General features: G+C 34.9%; 1 protein-coding gene across 5 annotated transcripts in view; it reads left to right on the top strand.

Moving 5' to 3' along the window:
* The window catches only part of LOC150085655 (catenin alpha-like), a 499984-nt gene that overhangs the window by 25715 nt on the left and 450532 nt on the right, over positions 1-23737 (top strand). For 2 of the 5 annotated variants that reach the window (XM_090374158.1, XM_090374157.1), the window contains exon 3: positions 22077-22091. The exons of the other annotated variants lie outside the window; for them this stretch is intronic. In XM_090374158.1, coding sequence (XP_090230284.1) covers positions 22077-22091 — 15 coding nt within the window. The remainder of the gene's footprint in view (positions 1-22076; positions 22092-23737) is intronic. 5 annotated transcript variants of the gene reach the window in all.

Here is a 23737-nt window from a genome sequence, read left to right as displayed (position 1 = left end):
AAAATTCTTGTATATAATTGAGGGAATCGTGTAAGCTGTTCTTGTAGCCTTTCTGGGCAGCTCAGAAAACCTACTATCTAGGTATTTATTTGCTCTCAGCTCTCAAATTATAATCTGAGGTTCTCATGCCTTACAATTATTCATCATAGATGGCTGTGCTACACCTGCATCAGTCCTTACTACGATCACCCGATCATAAGAAATGTTATTATCACATGATGACACTCTACAAGTGTCGTCGTGCCCCCGCGGATACAATCAAATTCGTCACTGGTTTTTCTCCAGTGAGGAAAAGTCATCAATGGGCTAACTATTGTTAGCCCATTGATGACTTTTATATTAGTGTCTTACCATGCTTACTGTCCATCACAGTAAGCATGGTCTTCAACTACCAATGAAACTGTCCTATAAATAAATGATCATAACAGAGAGTGAGCCATGAAGTCTGAATCAACTACTACTTATCCCACCATCTCATGAATTGTGTGGATAATGATATACACGCCTATCTGTACCTATTTTGTCATTTTATTCTCTCGCTATTGTTGTTTTCAGTATTTATCAGTGATATTGATGAAGGTATATCAGGCTTAATGTCTGTTTGCAGATGATACAAAGGTTGGCAGGGTAGTTAATGACAGTCATCAGGGTGAGCTACTGCAACAAGACTTAGGAAAATTGGGTCAATACGCTGATAAATAGCAGTTGAAATTTAACATTGACAAATGCAAAGTACTGCATATGGGTAGCAGTAACTTATCAACTGTGTGGTACAACACTCAGATTAATGGAGAATGAAGGAGACCTGGGGGATATTGTGCAGTCAGAAATGAAATTCTCTGAGCAGCATACATGCAGCCAGGACAGATTGTGGGGTTTTGTTAATGATATACAGAAACTTGGCTAGAAGGGACAAGGAGTATAAGTTTGTATAAGGCCAAGGTTAGGCTGCATCTTGAGTACTGTATACAGTACTCAAGATGCAACCTAACAGTACTCAAGATGCAACAAGTACCTGGAGGCCTCACTTTAGGAAGGATGTAGATGTGCTGGAACAGGTGCAGAGAAGGGAAACCAGACTGAAGGGAAAAAAAGGGTGCTCATACCTAGAAAGGCTACAGTTCTGTAATTTGCAGCATCTCAAGACCATGCACTTGCTGGGAGATCTGATTGATGTATTTAAAGCCTTGAATATATTGAGCAAGGTGAATGTTAATGGTGTTCTTCCACTTGCTGAGTTACATACATGATGGAGCATAAATTCAAGTTGAGGAAAGATGGTTGCATGATAGATGTGCGGAAGTTTGCCTTCAGCCAGCAAGTGGTTGATTGTTGCAGCAGCTTCCATCTGTTGTTATGGAAGTGGATAGGTTGAATAAATTCAAGGAAGAACTGGACAAATTCATGGAGGGTATAGATGGATGAACTCTAAGGCACTGGGTTTTTTTTTTTTTTGCTGATGCTATGTAACAGTGGTTTCCAACTGGGGTGCTGCGGCACACTAGGATGCCACAACAACATTCCAGGGGTGCCGTGTAATTTGGGTTTAAGTTACTTAAACTTATTTTTTTGAAATTTATATATTTATTTCATTATAAAAAGGCATATAGTATCCATTGTACCGTATATTTTTAATTTTGTGATCTATAATTGATGTTTAGTACTTCTACATAAAGAATAAAATTATTATATAAGTATATATAATTTGTATTATGAATTGTAATTTTGTTTATAATTATATTATTGTAATAACTATCATATACACATTTTTTAATATTACAGTGGATTCCGGTTATTTAGGCCACCGGTTAATCGGGGCAGCTGTTTATTTGGGGCAAATATTAAAAAACAGAATCCAATCAAGAAAATAGCCAGGGCTTACTCTGCTTAATTGGGACAACATGCCGTTTAATCGGGGCAGGAGACCACAGCACTGGAGATCATCCTATGATTGTCTCCGACCGAACCACGTGGTCGGTCCGATTTCTGGAGGTCACAACCATAAAACAAAAACAATTAGCGGTCACCTGTTTATTGGGCTTTTCTGTTAGTGCAATCTATCATAAACGGATAGTAAACTCAATCTTACTGAATTTGCAATAATACCGACAGCTGGAATTCTGTGGGTTATTATGGTAAAATATGTTTACACTTCCATGTAATCTTCAGTCATATAAAAAAATTAATTTTCACATCTTCTCTTCATTCCTTTTTATAGCTTTGTAATTCGTTACTCCGTTCTGACTTGCACGTATCGTGTCACTTGCAATTTGTGTGTGCCGTGTCCTTTGTTATTAATTGCTTATCTTGTTACTGTTTTAAATTTTAACCCCCACCCACAAATGTCAGTGAACAGAAATGTCAACTAGTTAGTTATGTACATATTACAGTACGTATTAATTATCACGTATATTCTTCTGATTTTAGGGTATCATTTAATTTTTTAATTGGTAAGGTAATAAAGGGCAAATTTGTGCTTAATATATCTTTACTTTTATAGCCTGTGGATAATATTCTTACTATTTTCGCTAATTAGAATTGCTGTTTAATAGAATTAAAATTAAATTCACAAATGTGAACATAATGACCGCCGCTTACTACACATCGTATAGTGAACGGTACTTTACTATGGTGACTCCACCGTAACGTGATTTGATTGTACAGTGAACCAATTGTAAAAGGGGGGGGGGTACATTGTATTTTTAACTATTTACGTGAAACTTCGGATAATTGGGGCAGCCGCTTAATCGGGCGAAAATGCTAGTCCTGATGTGTCCCAATTAACCGGAATCGACTGTATATATACACACAAAGAGAGAATCGGATTATTAAAATGTCGAAACCACTGTGTTAGATATTTCTTTTGGCCTAGGGTACCATGAAAAAGTTATTGGGACACTAAGAGTGCCGTGAACTGAGAAAGTTTGGGAACCACTGCTATATAAGCTTGCTTTCTTGCCTCATTTGCCATTACTACTGCTAAATGTACAAGTATTTTTACCTTGTATCTGTAATTTTTTTTACAATTAATAACGTCTCTCTGTAATTAATTTTCATTATAATCTGTGGACCTATAAACCCATAGCCCTCTGGCCATAAAGGGCCTTTGCAATACTAATTAGTTTCTCTTTAGAACTGAACATAGACATTCAGATAAAGACATACTCTTTGCAATAAAGGCATTCTCTCTCTCTCTCGCTGCACATGCTCTTTGAGTAGACTGGAGTTCAAGCCCCTGACTGCTAAATATGGTTGAGATGCCAACCTACACTGGACCAGTGTGGCAAATTATGGTCCATCACCTCAACATGACTTGTTGAGGAGGCCTCCATGCTGCAGTGGATTGACAATGGCTGCAAATTTATTTATTTTTTAATATAAGATTCTTATGCTTGATGATTGGCTACCTAGGTGTATAAACTTTTTATATACCTCTCAGTTTAATTTTAATTTAATCTTATCATATTACTACATAACTGACTTAAATACATGAAGTACGCTCCCAGAACTATGTCCATTGTCCTAACTATAGGAATGGGATTTGCAGCCCTAGACTGCCCGAGCCCATCCATTTCTATCTTATTCCATAATCTTTTTACTTTCCTACTGCTCTACATTTTTATTTCTTGTGAGCCATTAGTTACCAAACACAGTATTGAGATGCTATTTTTCTACTCTAATATACTTTTTTTTGCCTATTCAAAGTTTAGCAACTAATTAACACTACTTTGTAAGACTTATTTTTCTTTTCTATCCAGGGCAATTCTACTTCATGTAGAATTTTCTATTCTGACTTTTCAACACACAGTTTTGTAATTTACTGTTCCCTTACTTTCAACATGCGGGGTTGTTATGGTATACAGCCTTTATATATACATCCATGTGGCTTCCCACATTCTTTTGGCTTCTTGTTTTGTCGGACTCTTCCTTTGGCCGTATACCTCGTTGGAGTCAGTGAGTTATACTTGATTTTAGCCTTCATTTTGACCTTCCTTTTTGCTTTCCGCCTCTGTTGGGTCAGTCATGAAATATATACATTCACTGATCCCATGCTTATCTGGAATTTAAGTCTAACTTCCTTTACCACTAAATTAAAAATTCCCTTGCTGCTACCTCTGCATGTTAACGTATATTTCATGTCAAAAACAGAGGCCTTACTTCTTGCTGGCTTTCCTGTGATTGATGGTTGATCTCTGAAGAAGAAGTTGAAATCATCAGTTATTCAGCAATAAGTACCTTCTTATTATTTTCTCATAATTTTCCACGTTTTCTGCAGTTCCAATCTCCGTTTTTAGTTCATATTCTGTTCTCATCCTCTGAATTAACTTATATATAGAGAAGCAATATATATATTAAAAAAAGTTGAAAATGAACGAAGAAACAAATAAATACCGAAGACAGAAGTGGAAATGGAAGATACATTTGAAAAAAAATGTGTCGGAAAAAATTTTAGAAAAATATTAAATATAGGACAAATATAGCCAATAAATAATAAATTTAGACTAGTGCCAGATATAATGACGAGGTCAAAATATGTGAAACACCACTAAAATGATACATTAAACCAACTACAAAAAAAAAAAAAAAAAAAAAAAGAAATAAGACAAGCAAAGCAAGGAACAAGAACAGAATGACCGTTTTATCCAATCTTGTCAGAGGACTTCCTGGATACAATAGCCATGAACAGTACTGCATTTTGAACGGTGAACGTAATGCAAATTACTGCAACAGATGAACTGCTTTGTTTAAGCTTCTCTGTTCTTACTGTGCACTATTACTGCATTAGAGCCTCCATGATGTGATTTTATTGCTTCGGTGGACTGACATTTTAGTTAATGTCTGTGACGGTAATTTGCATTACGTTCGAGATGCAGTACTGTTCATGGCTGTTGTATCCAGGTCCTTCTGTTTGGTTTAATGTGTCATTTTATTGGTATTTCACTTTTTTTTTTTTTTTTTTTTTTTTGCCTCTGCGTTATTTCAAGTTGGCACTGGTCTAAATTTATTGCCTATATTTGTCCTATATTTTAATGTTTCTAAAATTTTTTTGACACCTATTCCTACCACGTATCTTCCATTTTCGCTTCTGTGTTTATTTATTTATTTGTTCCTTCACTCATTTTCTGTTTTGTGTATGTGTGTATATATATATATATATTACCGAAATTACGTATTGAAAAATTAATACAAATGCTTGTAGTATGGCAAAACTGTAGAGCAAAAATTTAACATAAATCTAACGATTAATCATAATTGGGAGGGTAGAGAAGGGGTAACAAGACAGAAACTGTAGTTGAAAGCCTCCAAATAATCTAGAATATAATTTAATTCCAATTCAAATAAATCCATTTTAAAGTTTAAAATATAGAACCAATTGTATGTCAATTTAGCGGTACCACCCTAGTAAGGTAAGTTCCGAGAAACGTGAAATATCACCAAAAGAGACTAATCAAACTACTAAAACAAAATAAAATAAAAATAGACTGACTATTATGCCCCATATCGACAGAGGACCATGACAGAGGCAACGAAAAATATGGGGCATAACGGTCAGTCTATTTTATTTTAGCACCTAATGATAAAAATTTTGTCAAAACTAGAAATAAATAGAAACTAAAAAAAAAAAAAATTCATATATCGCAAAGAGATATCATATTAAATGGAGTCATAAACTATTAAAGGTATGCTATATACATAATGTTCAAGCTTAGAGTAAAAAAGGGAAAAATAAGTTGATAAAATGAGATATAAATGGATATAATGTGGGATGAGTAGATAGAGTATGATGAAGTGTGGAAATATATATATATATATATATATATATATATATGAAGAAATTTTTTAAAATAAATAGTCATAAATTAAGCCAAAAATTGGGAAATTTAGACTGGTACCTGGCAGTAATTCTGAGGCCAAAGTGTGGAGCAAATCACAATGAGATACACAATGAAAACCACACACAAAACAAAAAAAAAAAAAAAATCTGTAGTAAGTTAATGAATTTTAAAAAAAAAATTTTTATAGTTGATTATATTGAGAGTTTTATGAAAATTGATATTTTAACTAAGATAAAGGAAAAGAATTGCCAGTAAGTTTAAGAAAAAATTGTAAGGTTGGAAATAGCACACAGCCATCTAAAAAAAGTGCCCAAAATGCATTGAGCATAATAGAGAATATGTTAGCCTGCAGTAACATTGATAAAGTAACAACATTTGATAATGTCTGTGCTGTAGTTAAAAATGCATATAGGGCAAAAACTGTGCAAACAACATTGGATTTTCTTTAAATTAATTAAAAAGTTAATGGTTTTATGTTTCTGTTATATTAAGATTGTAATTCTTTTTACTGTGATACTAAAATATTGTATATATATATCAAAATATATTTATAAAAACAACTTTTTTTTTAGATCACAATATGAGATATGAATAAACGATGCATTCATACTCTCTGGGTAGCAGAGATGATGGTAATGCATAAACCCATGCATAAACAACCTCTTTCATACTCGACATTTAGTCAAGAAATATTTTTAGATTAAACTATATACACCATCAAGCATCTCTCATATTGTGGACTTTTACTCCATAACTGGGTTGTCACTATTGTAATAACAACAGGGGTACCTGCCCACCCAATGATGAGTAAGCCAACGAGCTTCGAAACGGTGCCATCTGGCTGATGGTATCTGCCAAAAATAAGTAACATTAGTCTTCTCCACTGGTGAAGCATTACTTATTCAAAGCAGTGCAATACGTCGGCAATTCATTGTGAAGGTGATCACAATGTGAAATATGAATAACTGATGCATTCATACTACTTGGGTAGTATGAATGGAAGTGCATTAGCCATGCATAAACAAACTCTTTTATACTCTTAGACATTTAGTCAAGAAATATTTTTAGATTAAAATCTAAACTGTACAATATTTTCATTGCTGTTAATTGCTTTTCTTTTAGTTTATCTTACAAAAAAAATAATCTTTAGAAAATGAGTTTTTCCTATTACTGTATTGTTAGACAAGGCTTTTGCTTTTATTTTATTAATTTAGATTAATTTATTTTTTCATTTATTTATTGTTCTTAGATTTATAGTATGTACCAAAAAAAAAAAAAAAAGTAAAATTTTGGATACTTCGGGGACCTCATTATTATAAAATGTGAAAATTTAGGTCCCTTGAACTTTGTATTAATGAGATTTTACTGTAGTACAGTTCTGTAGTAAGGTCCCATAACAGTCATATGACATGGCACAGCATGCTAGTAGGCCATGACATTCCTTGAATGTCAAAAAAGAAAATGACCATAATTTTTCCTGAAGAAGGCACAACTTTTGCTTTTTTTTTTTCAGTGTTGGCAATGATGTAGACTTCCAAACAGAGCTTTATTACTTTTTCTTTAGGTCGAAATGATGAAACCAAATGTCATCTGCCATTATCACTTTGTGCAGAACCTTACAATCTTAAGTAACCATCCACTGTAGCTCCTGACAAACCTCCATGCGAACTTGCTGTGGCTCGAGTGTGAGTAGTCTTGGAACAGTGTGCACAAACACGTGTCATATGCAAATGGTTGTGGAGAATACTGTGTGTGCTTTTTACTTATATTCTCAATGTCACTGCCAGTTGCCTTACTGTTATACAGTGATCTTCTCTCATGATTAAAGAAGCAGTGTTTATGGTTTCTGCAGTGACAGAAGTGGTTGGAGCCCCAGGGCCACCAATTTTTGTTATTGAAACTTGTCCATCTTTAAACGTTCCAAGCCACTTGTAAGTTGTACTATGTGGAAGCATAGATTCACTATGAGCCTCTTTTAACATTTTATATGCTTCAGCTGATGATTACTTGAGATGGAAACAAAATTTGAGAGCAGCATACTGTTTGTCGCATGTCACATTCATTGTTACGTAGGAGAAACTGACTGACCACCACGGTCACACCTTGCGCACAAGGCAACTGCTCAGTTGCTATGTGATGCAGCTTGGTTTGGCCTTAAGTTCTGCAGCTCATCTAGAAACAAGCAGTACTGTTGTTCATGAAAATTTATGATCATTCTTTTTTGTACAGCTTTGTATATTTGTTTGTGGGGTCCTTTATGTGTGCCTTGGGGTGCTTCTGTGGGTTGCTTTCTCCTGGGGCATTTATCTGGGGTCCTGGAACAAGTAGGCAGTACATTTTAGTAAATGGATTTCATCTGTGAAGAAACATCATTCAAAGTAAGACTGGCATCTGTGGTTTGTAGCGTTCTAACATCAACAGATGTATTTCAATAAGATTAGGAATCTGCATCACTTGAACAGAATTCTATTTCAATATCAGATGACATATTATAATGAGCTAACTCAATGTCATTGGCTTCAGCATACTGTCCATCCTTGCTCCTTTTCAGTCCTGATATCCCAGGCTGTAGATCCATTATGAAAACCCTTTAGTGTAAAATTTTATACAAAAAACTTTTTACACAAAATTTTATCGATAGACACACTAAGGATGAGGTTTTGTTTTTAACAAACTGAAAAATTAAAATTCAGTAAGCATAATCATCAAAAAATTTAACCATTTCTTCTTTTGGAAAATGATAAAGTGGAAAAAAATAACTTCAACCCCAGCAAAAACATAGGAAACTATGAACAAAGTATGCAGCTTTTATAGTGCTCTGTAGACATTGCGATTGATGCTAATAAAAATCCTAGCTGTAATGCAATAGCCTATGGTCCAGTCAGTGTGCTGATATTGCTGAATTATTCATATCATGTACCTTTCCTTTTACAGTGCTCTTTTATTGACTGCAATTGAATGGATGCATATTTGTGTTTAGGCACAAAAATTGCAATTTATTTCGATGGAATTTTGCATTCTGGCAGTAAACGTGTTAAGTTTGGGAACACATCAAAGGTTAATCTAGAGCAGTGGTTCTCAAACTGGGTGCCGCGACGTCAAATTTAGCTTCAGCTTACATTGTGGCCGTTGCTACAAAAGGTTGTTGATTTTCATGCAACTGTGTAAATTAGAAGTCTTCATGAAATAATTGCTGACTGCATTGCAGTGTTTATGTACATACATCTACATATATGGAACAGCCGAGCCAACCGTTGCATACACTGTATTTGAAACAGCACAGTGCAGTTGCGAACACTCATATGCGCTTAGCAGATCTTAGCTGTTAACTCTAAAATTGATAAAATTTCAATATAATTTTATATTGTTTTTTCTTTTAATTTTGAAGTATTTTATTTTTTTTTATGTAAACCCCACACACGTGAGGTATTAGAACCTATAGTACTTAGTACCGTGCTTGGGCTGGAAGTAGAGAAGACGAAAGAAGATATTTGTTGACATTGGACTTGAACTTCTGTAGATTGTAATTTTCAGGAAATAAGTATGAAGGAAGGTTGTTCCAGAAAACGGCAGTTGAATGAATAAATGAGGAAGATAAAAAGTTGGTTCTGTGGGTTTGAAGTTGGACAGTAAATGGATGTTGGTTGGTGGTGGCACGTGTTCGGACTGTTTTGAAAGAGAGAGCGGGAATTATAGAAGCCAATTCAGAAGAACAGTGCCCATGGAAGTATCTGTAGAAGAGGCATGCAGCAAAAACAGTACATCTATGAGAAAGCAAGTGGACAGACTCTGTTAGAGATGAATCATTAATTAACCTAATTGTCCTCTTCTGAATGGAATCAAGAAGCCTGAGAGAGGTTTTGGGGGCACCACCCCAGATGTGGGAACAATATTCCATGGCAGGGCGGATTTGCGATTTATACAGAGTGAGCAGCTGTTTGGAAGAAAAGTAACGCTGAGAGCGAAAGAGAAAACCAAATTTTTTAGATGCAGAGGAAGCAATATTTGTAATGTGCTTGTGCCAAGAGAGATTAGAAGCCAGGGTAATCCCCAAAAGAGATATATCATTTTGCCTAGAAATCGGAGTGTCACTAAAGATAACCATAGGAGCAGAAGAATCCTTTTTGCGAGATATAAGACAAGACTGAGTTTTAGACGGGTTGAAATCAACTAAGTTGTCTTTGCCCCACTGAAGAATTACCTGAGGATCGGCATTTAAGGAATTGGTAGCAGATTTTCGAGAAGTTGAAGCTGATTGAGCAGGACAAGGTTTCTCAAAATGGAAAGTGGAATGCAATGTGCTATAATCGGCAAAACCATTGATAGGATTTCCAGTCAATGGAAGAAGGTCATTAATATACAGGAGGAAAAGAGTGGGGGACACTGGCATTAGTGGAGAAGTTAGAAGACAGAGCCATCTACCATCACCCTCAGTGAGCGATCAGAGAGAAAACTGGATAACCAATTACTAAAAACAGTTGGCAAACCATAAGATGGAAAGCTTGTTTAGAAGACCTTTATGCCAAACATGATCAAAAGCCTTTGAGATGTTAAGAGCAACTACTTGTGTTTCACCGAACCTTTCCATTGAGTTAGTTCATAAATGGGTAACATAAGCCAGAACATCACCAGTGGATCGACACTGATGGAATCCATACTGGCAATCGTTGATCAGACGGAAGGTTTCTAGGTAGTTTAAGAGTTGGCAGTTAATTGATTTCTTCATTACTTTAGAAAGAGTAGAAGTAATTGCAATGGGACAATAATTGGATGGGAGGGATTTGTCACTCTTTTTAGAACTGGCTGGATATGAGCAAATTTCCAAGCAGAAGGAAAAACACCTTTGGAATAAGAAAGTGAAAAAAGGCAGCAAAGAATAGGAGTAAGTTCAGGAGCACAGGTTTGAGAACAAGTGGAGAAATACCATCAGGACCTGGAGCTTTCTTATCATCAAGATTCATCAAAATCCTTCTGATATCCTTTTGACGGAAGACCACAGGAGGCATTCAATGGAGCATGTTGGGAATGGTGGGAGGTGTTTTACCAAGATCATTAATACATGAGTTGGAAGAAAAATGGGATGCTAGCAGGTCAGCTTTATCATTGGCTGAAGTGACAACAAAACCATCTGGTTTGGACAGAGGTGGGAGCAGAGATGGGCAAAAGTTGCGGCCAATAGCTTTGGCAAGAGACCAGAATGCTTGGCTACCATTAGGGCAAGAAGCAAGTTTTCTGCTCTTAGCCTGTTCAAACTCTAGTTTGGACTGATTAATAACTACTTTACAATTGTTGCGAGCTTTGGTGTAGGCAGAAAATGAAACTGAAGAATTAGAAAGAAGCCAATTACGATATGCAACATTCTTCTCTTGAACAGCCTTATCACATTTATTGGAAAAACAAGGTTTAGATAAAGGATGAGATTTTAAAGGGGAGTGTGGGATAAAGGATTCCATTCCTGCAAGAATAATTTCACCGACACGATCTCAGCAAATGTTGAGATCAGAAGTTTTGAAACAGTAATCCGACCATGGAAAAGAAGAAAAGAAGCCTCGCAGGTCATCTCATTTTGCATTCTTGTAATGCCAAACAACACGAGGTTGGGAATAGCCATGAGATAAAGGTTCCATTGGAGAAGAGACAATCACCAAGTTGTGATCTGAAGTGCCTAAAGGACCTCTCACTTCGACCGTGTACTTAGAAGGGTTGTTTCTGAGAAGAAGAAGGTCAAGCATATTGGCTGTATGGTTAGGATTGTCCGGTATTCTTGTAGGTAAATGAACAATCTGTGCTTGGTCATTAGTACTTGTAAAAGCCTCAGCATCTCGACCTGCTGGTCGGTGTGACTAGAAAACGGAAGCCAGCTGGAGTTGTGAACATTAAAATCACCAAGGAAAATTACCTCACTGTTAGCAAAGTTTCACTGGAGAAAGTCAAGTTGCAAAGATAGGAAGTCAAAGAGCTGCAAGTGATTAGTGGAGTTGGGAGAACGGTAGAGACAACAGATGAATTTGACACAATGAGGTAGAGAGATTTTAAGCCAGAGAAGATCAAAGAGAGGAGATTCCAAATTGCCAAGTCTCTGACAGGTAATATCAGAACGGACATATGCACATGTACTACCTTTGAGGCGAAAGGAATCACACAACGAATAATTTGGGCATCTGAGATTCAGTCAGAAAAAGTACATGGGGTTTGGCAGACTCCAAGTGGAAATGGACATCGTTGAGATTAGAATTGAGACCACGTATATTTGTGAAATGAATTAGGAAGTGCTTGGGAGGTTTAGATCTTTTCGCAGATAAGCTTGCTCTATTAGTTTGACAATTCATGGTGTATTCAATAGTAAGAAAAACTGGGTGGAACATGCTGTATGAAGTAATGAAATTTTTGGATATGGCGTACACGTGGTAAGAATATACCCAGATCCTTAACGTAACGTGGCCTCGACAATGCTCCCCGCATACGCACTACTTGGACTCCCTCCAGTCACTATCTGGCAGAGTAGAGGTAGCAAGAGTATACACTAGCTGATCCAGAAACCTCCTAGAGAGTTACCAATAGGTTCGATCTGGTGTACTAACTAGCGGCCGGCCTGCAAACACCGTTTTAGAGCTGTACCCTCGAAATGTAAGGAATAGTGGATCTCGCCATGACGTTTATCATAACCTCAAAAGTCATCAATCATACTGCATGATGGAAGAGATAGGGAAGGGTTGACCGGAACTTAGCTCTAGAGACTACTTCAACCCTCCAATAAGCAAAGTGGTGGTATTTCACCGGTTGATGAGAGTCATCTACCACCTAGTGCTGCTTGGTAACATAGAGGGGAGACGTTCCTCCATGTGGTGTGGTCACCACACCTCGACCCCTGCTTACGTTGGTTCACACCTGGGTGGTCACCCTCCATGTACTTGTGCATGGAGGTTATACACAGGATTACTAACAGTCCCACCATCGTGAAGGTGCAAGCAGAGAATTTGGCTGTCACAGACCGTCCGGACTTCGCCGAAATTGGGTCCACTTGACTTGAGTGTTACCCGAATATCAGTTCCATCAGCGTTTTAGACTCCCAGGTAGCAAGTACAGCTTGTCTGGCATATCTGAGAGAATGTCTGTGATAACCTCAAGGACCAGTGCCAGGGCAGATTTGCGCTTTATACAGAGTGAGCAGCTGTTTGGAAGAAAAGTTTCTGGATATAAATTAGAAAATGTATTTATTGTTCTAAAAACATTAAAATAAGTATGAAAAAACATTCGAATATTATTTCTTTAATTTCATCATACAATTTTTTTCATACAATTTATTATTCTTAGAGATATAGAAATAGTGCATAAAATGTGGGAAATTAAGTAAATGTGTAAAATGAGGCCAATTTTTAAATAAAAAAAAATTGTTTAAAAATCCTGTACCAAAAGCCAAACATTTTTTCCATGCATTTTTCAAAAAAAAATTCCCTCATTGCCCTTCCACATGCACCCACCACCTTACAAAATATTTTGCTAGTGTCCATGCACCCAGTGCTGGGGTTGCTGGGAATTTCCCATAATGGATTTAGGATGTCTTCACATTAAAAAGTTCGAGAACCACTGATCTAGAAGATTAGTTTTGTTTAAAGCAGAGCTGCAAACCACCTAAAATTTTTGGACCAGTACGGTTCAAAAATTTCTCAAGTGGTTCGGTTTATGGTCTGGTTCAAAAGGCAATTTTGACCAGTTCTTTGGTTCGGTTTGGTCAAGTATATTTTCTGAAATAATTCGTATAGTTTCTTAGTTCATTAATAATAGTAATAATATCACATTATAATAAAATATTACTATAAAATTTTATTTTAAATAAAAGTAAATTATATTAATAATATATTTGACAAGTAATAAAATCGCATGTTAATTATTTTAAATCTGATTGAAAAAGGAGCACAAATTACCAAAACATTAACTCTGAATATTAATCTCTTCTTGTATTCAGTACTCATAAACATATACAAGAGAATGTTTAATTTGGAAAGAAAATAATTATTCAAACAAAATTTTTAATATAATTTAATCATACTAAGTAAGGCAGATATATCCAGATAATATAAAAAAATCACAGAAAATAATAACAATAAAACTTTAAGAACAGAAGAAACAAACGTGAATTACAAGTGAAATGTTGTTAGTTACTCAGATAATAGACATAATTAATGTATCAAAATAATTTTACTTTGAAAATTGATCATGAAATCTTAAAAACAACATAGATTACATAGGTAATTTGAAATTAATTATTTAATTTTAAAAATAAAATCTCCTCCATTAACCTTGAGCCTAAACAACTCTTATCCAGTCAAAATGATCTTAAATGTTGAAAAGCATCTTTCTTCACTTGCTTGCGTGGCAGGAACTGCGAAGATTACTTTGGCTAGCCGATAAAGCTCTGGGGGAACTAAACTCTTTTGCTTTCCAATATCCTAAGACATTTGTTTTTGGTGGTACCTCTTTCAGTATCGTCAAAATTGTTCAGATGAGCCATTAAGTCGAATTTCTTTGTTTCCACTATCTGTCTCTTTTTCATTTCTTTTTCAAATAACAGCTTTTCGATTGTCATCCATGGTTTCACCCGTTACAGTAATATGCGCAATTTCATCTGAACTTTTTGTTTCAGGATTTTTTTCTGTAGACTGTAGCTGGCACAAGCTATTATAAATGTCACATAAATGTTCCTTAGCTTTCTGTTTTTGGATATACATACAAACTAAAAAAAGTCTTGCTTTCTATCAGATTTACTTCTCGTAGTATGAGAGAGGTTACCAAAAAACGATGACAATTCATTTTCAGTTTTTCTAACTTCCATTTTACATTTCGTCCATGTGTAGTAAAAATCAGGCATCACGAGCTGCTCTGACTGCAGCACTTCACATGCTACCCTAACAGGTTCCAAAACTTCTATAATATTTTCAATCTTTTGCCACATACTGGCTGACAAATGCAATTCCTTTATGGACAGATAAATCGATGCAAAATTGTTTTAGCTCCAAGACGTAACCTATTAACAGTGGAATTCCATCTGGTTTTGCAGTGTAGTATTGGTTTCCTACAGTTTTCTTTTTTAATATGTATAAGGATAGAAGGGGTTCACAGCTTTTTCACCACTGCTCGTGCTTTAGCCAAGGGACGTTTCAATTCATCACATTTCAGAACATCTTTAACAACCAACTGCACAGAATGTGCAGCACAACGAACAGATACCATAATACCCTGAACACGTAGATCAGTGGTTTTTCGATCATTTTTTTAATAATGGCAACCTTAAGTAATTTATTTTATTTTGTGGCACCCCTACTCAATTTTCTGCCTGTTAGATCCGATTACTCTTTAATATACACCTAATATTAAAAAAAATGTTATATGATAGTTATTACAATAGTATAACTGTAAACAAAATTACAATTTATAATACAAATTATATAAATACGGTCGAACTTCCCTATAACGAATTTGATAAATCCAGCAAAAAAATTTGTTATAGAGAAATTTCGTTATACAGAGAATACCTTTTTTATTAGAAATTGTTATCTAATTAGAAAATGAAAACGAATCTACATTTATTTTTAATGTATTTTATTTCAAAAACATACTTATTTAAATTACGTTTACACAATTTTTGCTGGTAAGTATTGCAAATTAAAAAAAAAATCTAATTTTCGTTTGCACAGTACAATTAAAAATTGTCTTGATTCTCAAAGAAAACCTCACATTTGTTCAGAGCATTAAAAACATTATCAGGAACATTTTCACAAAACTGTAGACCATACGAACCGTTAATCAAGCATTAATCATTTCTTCACGAGTTGGCTTTTCTATGGGTTGTTCTGATGCGTCATCGTTAATTTCTTCGTGATCATGGTCGCGTTTAACACTGTTCAGCAGTATTTCAACTTCATTTGGATGTTCTGCTGTGATCTACATAAACATAACTATCCAGTGTTATTTCATTTTCGATTTTTCCGGACGATTCTAATAATGTCCAAAAGTTTTTCAGTTGTGAAAGGGGCAGTTCATCTTGTTCGTCCAGTCGTTGTTTGACTTCTGTATTCAATGCAAATCCTGCTTTCGAAAAACAATTTTGAATAGTATATTCAGTGACATCGTTTGTCCAAACTTTTGCCAGCTCAGAGATGCAATCTCTAAGGTTAATTGTAACCTCCAAGTTTCTATTTCTGATAACGCACTGACAATCTTCATTATTATTCTCTTTCGATAATGAAATTTAAAATTTTTAATAATGCCTTGGTCCGTTGGCTGGAGTTTTGACAGTACGTTTGGTGGTAAAAACAACTTCGCACTTTTAAGTTTGGCAGGATGTGCCAGACAGCTAACAGTTACCACCATGATTTTCCTTTTGTTATACACTTGTCTAGTTTTAATATCCATTCTTCAAAAATATCACTTATCATCCATGCTTTTTTTATTAAAAGATGTAGTCAACTTCCAAAGATTTTGTGCCTCTAAAACATCATGCGTTTTTTGATATTCCGATGACTGAAAGTCTTAATTTTTTACTTCCTGTCATATTTGCTCCAACTAGCACAGTGATTCTTTCTTTGCTTTGTTTTCCGCGAAAACATTTATCATCCTTAAAAGCAAGTGTTCTATTCGGTAAACATTTAAAGAATAAACCCATTTCGTCAGCATTAAAAAGATCCTTACGCTCATATTCTTCCAAAATCTTTAAGGTATTGTTCCTCCAATTGTTGCAATCTTCTTCGCTTACATTAACACTTTCTCCACAAATAACCTTTTCCACAATTCTGTGGTGCTTCTTAAATTTATCTAGCCACCCAGTGCTCGCATTAAATTCTGTATGTCCAAGGAACTCTGCAAATTTCAGAGTTTGTTGCTTAATTATTAGGCCCGATATTGGGATATTCTTTTCACGTATCATTTGCACCCATTTTAGAACAGCTTTATCAACATCTTCCTATATACACAACTTAATTTGCTTCTTGTCTGCTCCTCCTTCAGTTGCATTTAAAATTGAATCGTAGATAAACTACTTGCAGATATGCAATATTTCTCTGCAACGTCTTTTTTCTTAAAACCCTGGTCAATATCATAACAATCTTTGCTTTAGCATTAATACTTAAACACTTTCTCTTCGACATTGTTTTCGCAATTGTAAAAATTACTGGACTGCAGCTCTTGCCGATACATACACCGCAAACTCCACTGCGCTGGCCATATAGTGAATTGTTAGTATTGCCTACTCAATGACGTTCGCTTGTCAATTCAATAGTATCACTCCCTTTGAAGAAATATACGACTTTGTGAGTTTCTTTTATTCTGCTTTCATTCATATATACACGAAAGAAAATTTATGATTAACGTATGCTGTATGTTACTTTTCAGGAAAAAAAAAAAAAAATACAAGAGCATATAGCCTATGTGATTGATGACGAACGAAATTAAAAAAAAAAAAAAATCATGAAGACCATCTACTGGGAGTCCAGTTAGATGAGAACGGACATATATAATGATTGACATGAAGGTCATGTGGTACAATTGAGGCGAGAAGCGAATGTCACTCAGTAGGCGTTACTAAAAACAGACTATGGTAGCATTCTATGTATTGCTGCCGCAGCATGCTAAAGATTAACCCAGCGAATTTTGTTCTCCCCTGAGCCAACATAAATTTACAAATCTACTCTATTTATTGTAAAGTTTATGACCACTTTTAAGAAAACCCATTTGGTTTAATAGCTGTAACAAAAATGAAACAAAGACCCTTGTATGGGCATCAATGGCCACAAGTGTTCACTAAAAGGATGATTATTTAATTCCAGATGCTAATGCGCAATTTCGGAAGGGCAGAGGCAGTATATTTGAGCGTCTGTTTAGCAGCAAATGCTTGAAAATCTTCAAAAATGCTTTTACTAATTATTTTAAAAATTTGTTAAAGAGAGACTAACACTTTGTTATATGGGGTTAATTTTACATGTAATTTTGTTTCAAGGTGCAATGTTTCGCAAAAAAATTCGTAATATAGAGAAATTCGAAATATATAAAATAATTTTATTCTTTATATAGTGGTACTAAATAAAACATCAGTTATAGATCACCACAAAATTAAAAAGATACTGTACACCTTTTTATAATGAAATAAATATATAAATTAAAAAAAAAAATAAGTTTAAGTAACTTAAACCCAAATTATGTGGCACCCCTGTTGAAAACCACTGACGTAGATTATGGAAATTTTCTTTACATACTTTATAGTCTATGGTGTCAGATTCTTCGATGTCTTCAGTATTATTATTATCTTCCACATCAAGTTTTTCAGATTGTTCCTGAGCAAGAAATTTGATTGACTTTATCATATCTTTACATGAATGATTAGCTCGTCTACTTATCTCATCTTGAATATTTTGACGATTTATCTGAAGTTTACTACCAAGTCCCATAATAATTGGATCCAGTAATTTTCAGAATCCCGAGTTTTCAGGCAGAGAAAATGGTCTACCGTTTACGGTCGCTAATTCCATGCATGCATCTTTAACTATTTCTGCAGATATTTTAACCGATACGGCTTTTCTGACACTAGATGTAACAAATTTTGTAATAGTAGGAGGTAGCTGTGGAGACTATTTTTACTTTCTTTTTTAAAACATCCTTATAATTGGCAACATGCTGTCTTTTTAAATGTTTCAGTAAGTTTTCTAAATGTTTTTCCTTGAAGTCCATTTTACAAACAGTACATTTACTTTTGTCCGTGTCACTATTATAATGAAATTTTTCATGGACAGGATGCTTTTTTCTGTTGCCATTCATTGTTATCTGGGGGAGGGAAAAACAGAAATAAATATTTATTTTTAAACTGTTACAAAAATAATATTTAAGCGACATGCCAACAAGTTGTTGTAACAACTCAAAGCTGAAGTATGCTAATTGTTTCCTATTTTTGCTTGAAGGACTTTTGATAGTTTTTGATTGAAGGAAACTCCTTCAATCAAAAACTATCAAAGTATGTATATAAAATGAACAAAAACATTATCATTAAATTACTTAGAATATCCTTTATTTCTTTTACGCAGCACTTAACAGTAAATAAGTGCATAATCTTTGATTAGCAGCGGGGCTACATTATTGATCTTTTCTGAGCTTAACTGCCACAAAAAAGTGATAAATACATAGATTCCTTCACACCTTCTATATTTATCTAAAACTAAAAATTGAATAATAATAAATAAAAAAAATTTAATATAAAAAATTGAGTAATAAAAAATTGAATATAAAAAACTCAATAATAATAAATAAAAAATGAATATTAAAAAAAATTGAATAATAATAAATAAAAAATTGAATATTAAAAATTCAATATCAATAATAATAAATAAAATCGAATAATCAATTAAAAAATTGAATAACGCACAAGTTTGTGCAAATGCAGCATATTAGTACGCAGCAATTCTCAAAAAAGCTAAAGGCTGTATCGTTTTAGTTATATCTCATATTGTGAATACCTTCACAATGAGTTGCCATGATATTGTACTACTTTGAATAAGTAACGCTTCTCTAGTAGAGAAGACTACTGTTACTTATTCTCAGTGGGCACCACCACCCAGACGGCACCATTTCAAGGCTTATTTGTATGTGTGGGATAATAACTCGACTATCCACTTGTCCCTATTAGACTTACAAAAAGCAAAGGGAAAGTAATAGTAGGAATGGAAGAGGAAAAGAAACAGTGTAGAAGAATGGAAGAGGAAAAGAAACAGTGTAGAAGAATGGAAGAGGAATAGAAACGGTGTAGAAGAATGGAAGAGGAAAAGAAACGGTGTAGAAGAATGAAAGGGACAGTAACTAACTCCTTCAACTCGCACCACTTAAAAAAACTCAAGCTCCTTGAATAGGCAATGCTTCCCCAGTAGAGAAGACTGCTGTTACCTATTCTTGGAAACTCCAGGCAGCATCAGGCTCCCCTGGTGACCCTTTCAGGGCTATTTGGCCCTCATTCAATGGGTAGGTGCCCGGTGATGCGATGATGACAAAACAGTTATGAAGTATAACTCCACAATATAAAATTATAGTTAAAAACTGCATCATTTTAATTATATCTCATTGTGAATATGAGAAAAAATTGAATATTAAATAAAATAAAATATTAAAAATAATAATAAATAAAAATACTGCATAGAAGTTTTCCATTTATGCACATAGTTATTATAACTGTATTAATATCAAGCATGCTTAGATATACTGAAGATTCTCTGAATTCATTGTATGAGTTCTCATCATTACGATTCAAAATATCTGAAGTAAAATAAAAATTCATCCGATACAAATGAGAATTTCCAGGAGTTATTATAATTTAATTAATAAGTAAAGGTTACAATAAAATAATACATATACACTTACCAAAGATGCTTCTTTTAGGAATCCTTCCTCCAAGATGTCCACGCGTAACCTGATATCGCAGCCGAAGTGCACTACACCAGAACAGAAACAGGAATGATGAACTCTCAGAACAAAACCTCAGAAACTAAACATGCTAATCTTTTCAAAGAAAAACACTGAGTGATTCTTAGTACTACGCCCTTTCACTTCCTTATCACTGATTTGATCGGTGTTCTGCTGCATTGAGAGCGTCCCTTCTTGTGGCCCACAGGGTCCCTCTGCGACTCATTTCTTGGTCAAAGCGAAAAAAACTTTCCCTACCCCTGAAATGGGCTGCTAATCCGATGCAATACTTTTTCATGTCTTCTTAGTAACCATTCTAGAAGCCTAGCCATGAACAATGGAAAAAGAAAGAGGAAGGAATATATGTTTCCTACTCACTGGATTTCCCCATGAAAATTTTCGTTGACCCGTAGGCCGTAGTCGATGTTTGAACCAAAAACCGAACCACTTTTCCAAAAAAAAATGTTGGTTTGGTTTGCGGTTCTCAAAAAAATCTATTGTGGTTTCGATTCGTTTCATGGTTCAGAAAAATGGGTGCAGTTCGCGGTTTGGTTGTTTATTTTTTTTAGGAGCATTAGCGACTAAGGCCATATTGCTCCGGGGTGGTCATTCCCTGACCTTTCCGCATCCTCCGTATTTGGTGGTCATGGGCTCGAACCCCAGTCTAATCAAGAAGCATGTGCTACACACCGCTGCTCCTGCCCACCTAGCTACAGAGGTGCCTAACAGTTTGGTTTGGTTTGGTTCAGTTTGCAGCTCTGGATTAAAGTTGCCGTACTGTAGATTATGAATACCTGTTGCCTATATTCCCCCACCCCTGTAATAAATCTGTAAATGTATCTTATGGCAGTTGTTTAGTATTTCTGTAATGAGAACTGTTCATCATTAAAATTATAAATTAACTTATTAATAAAAAAAAACAACATTTTGTATAAATGAAATTTTGTTTAATTGAGACTGTTGCATTTGCTTTATTATGATTAAAATAAAATTGTTTAACATGTTTATTGCTGCCAATGCATGTACATGTCAGCAAATGTGCTATGATGTACATATGCAGTGGTTAAGTGAAGTAAAAGTAAAGGCACATGAAAAAATTTACAACTGTTCAGTATTTGCACACTGATTGAATTCTGCATTATTTGCATTCTTCTTTTTTTTTTTTTTTTTTTTTTTTATCTCAAGTCCTGTAAAGACTTGGAACATTTATATTTCTATTGTGTCAAGGTTACTTTAGTTACATGGAATAACTTGATCACTTGAAATTTTATCAAGTATATTGACAAACTTTGAAGTATACCAAGTGTTTATAGCACGTTGATATTGAGCAGTTGTCAGTTTCATGTGACTTTACTTTTATAGCGCTACCTTAGTGATCACTTATTGAACAGCTGCGTGTGCATTATGGTACATCACTAGGATATATATGTCAGCAAACACGTTAATATTTCCAGTTATGCTTCTGTGTTTATTGAATAAGCTCATAATTGAATAAATGCACAATTTCTTATTAATTTAAATGAAATTATTTTATAAGTAAATGGAAATGCATTGTTTTCTGTATGTAAATTTGCTTCTTATTATGTGAAACAAATCGCAAACTTTGGTTTCTTTTGTGTTATTATCGTAAAGAATGATGCACTTTACGTGCATCATTCTTTACAATAATGTACTTTGTATTCATCTTTGTGTTCATCTTTAAAGAAAAATTTTATGTATCATGCATGCTATGCATAATTTTAAATTTCAGACTTATATGAAATACAACAGTTGTTCTAGTAATTTATTTATTTATACATGCAGCTGTTGAATCCAAAGGTAAGTAGGCACAAAAGTTTTTGTAAAATTCTTATAAAGATTTAGTATGGCGTGTGTGTGTTGTTTTATAAATTAAAGTATATAATTAAAAAAAAAGGTTAAAAAAAGCAGAAATAGTTAAAAATAAAAGCAAAAGCTTCCAAGAATATCATTAGCATTAGTAGAGGCCATATGATGCAAGAAAGCAAGCTTATATAGCATTAGCCAAAAAAAAAAAACCTTCCTGTTTAACCCATCCATCATTCCAAATGTTTGTGTTCTTGAACTTATTCAACTTATTTCAGTTGTTGACCTCCACTACAACAGATGGAAGTTTGTTCCAACTATCAACCACCTACTGGCTAAATGCAAATTTCCACACATCTATTCCACACATCAATTTTCTTTCCTCAATTTGAATTTATGCCCCCTCAGGTGAGTAATCTGAGCAAGAGGATGAATCCCATTAGCATTGAGCTTGCACAATCCATTCAAGGCCTTATACACCTTAATTAGATCACCTCGCAGGTGCTTAGTCTCCAGAAGCTGCAATTTGCAGAAATTAAGCCTTTCTTGGTAACACCAACCCTTTGTTCCACTCACCAATCTTGTTGCCCTTCTCGTACTGGTCAGGCCATGCCTTGAGTACTGTGTACAGATCTGTAGACCTCACTTTAGGAAGGATGTAGATCTGCTTGAGTGTGTACAGAGAAGGGTTAGGGGAATGAAGGGATCCTCTTACGGCTGGAGACTAGGCAACTGCGAGGTGATCTCTTTGAGAAGTATTAGGCCTTGAATGGACTGAGCATGCTGAACTCTGATGGGATTCTTCCAATTGCTCAGATTACGAACCTAAGGGGGCATAAATTCAAACTGAGGAAAGACAGTTGTAGAATAGATGTGTGGAAATTTGTCTTTAGCCAGCGGGTGGTTAATTGCTGGAACAAACTTCCATCTGTCATTGTGGAAGTTGATAGCTTAAATAAATTCAAGGAGGAAGTGGACAAACTTTTATAGGGAATGGTTGTGTGAAATTATTATTTTTTTTTTTTTTGGCTGATGCTACGTAAGCTTATACTCTTTCTTTCTTGCATCAAATGCTTCTATTACTATTACTCATTCCAGCAGCTCTACATCTTTCCTAAAATGAGGCCTCTAGACCTGAATACATATTTTCATTTCCATTTGCTTACCATTGCTTTATATAAGGGGACAATCACCTCCTTATTGGCACTAACAAAATTCCTGTATATCATTGACAAGACACCATGAGCTACTCTTGCAGTCTTTTTACACTGCTCAGAAAACTACATATCTGACTGCACACTTACCGCCAGGTCTTTTTCATTCTCCACTATCGTCTTCATGTCGTCTTAGAACTTAGACATTAAACCTGATATACCTTCATCAATATCATTGATAAATACCGAAAACAACTATGGGCCCAACACCGAACCGTGGGGGACTCCGCTAATAACATTAGTCCATGAAGAGCAGTGTCCATTGATAACCACTCTGTCTTCTCCCACTGAACCATCCTTTTATCCATTGTACAACTTGCCCTTAATGCCATACTGCTTCAATTTGTACAGTAGTCTTCCATGTGCCACAGTATCAGAAGTTTTCCTAAAATCCAAGTATATGATATCAAAATTATTCTTTGCATC

Source organism: Mastigoproctus giganteus, chromosome 5 (assembly GCF_048544385.1).
Source record: "Mastigoproctus giganteus isolate SK-2022 chromosome 5, ASM4854438v1, whole genome shotgun sequence".
Lineage (NCBI taxonomy): Eukaryota > Metazoa > Arthropoda > Arachnida > Uropygi > Thelyphonidae > Mastigoproctus > Mastigoproctus giganteus.
Note: the sequence above shows the minus strand (reverse complement) of the source record. Positions and strands in the feature narration are given on the sequence as shown.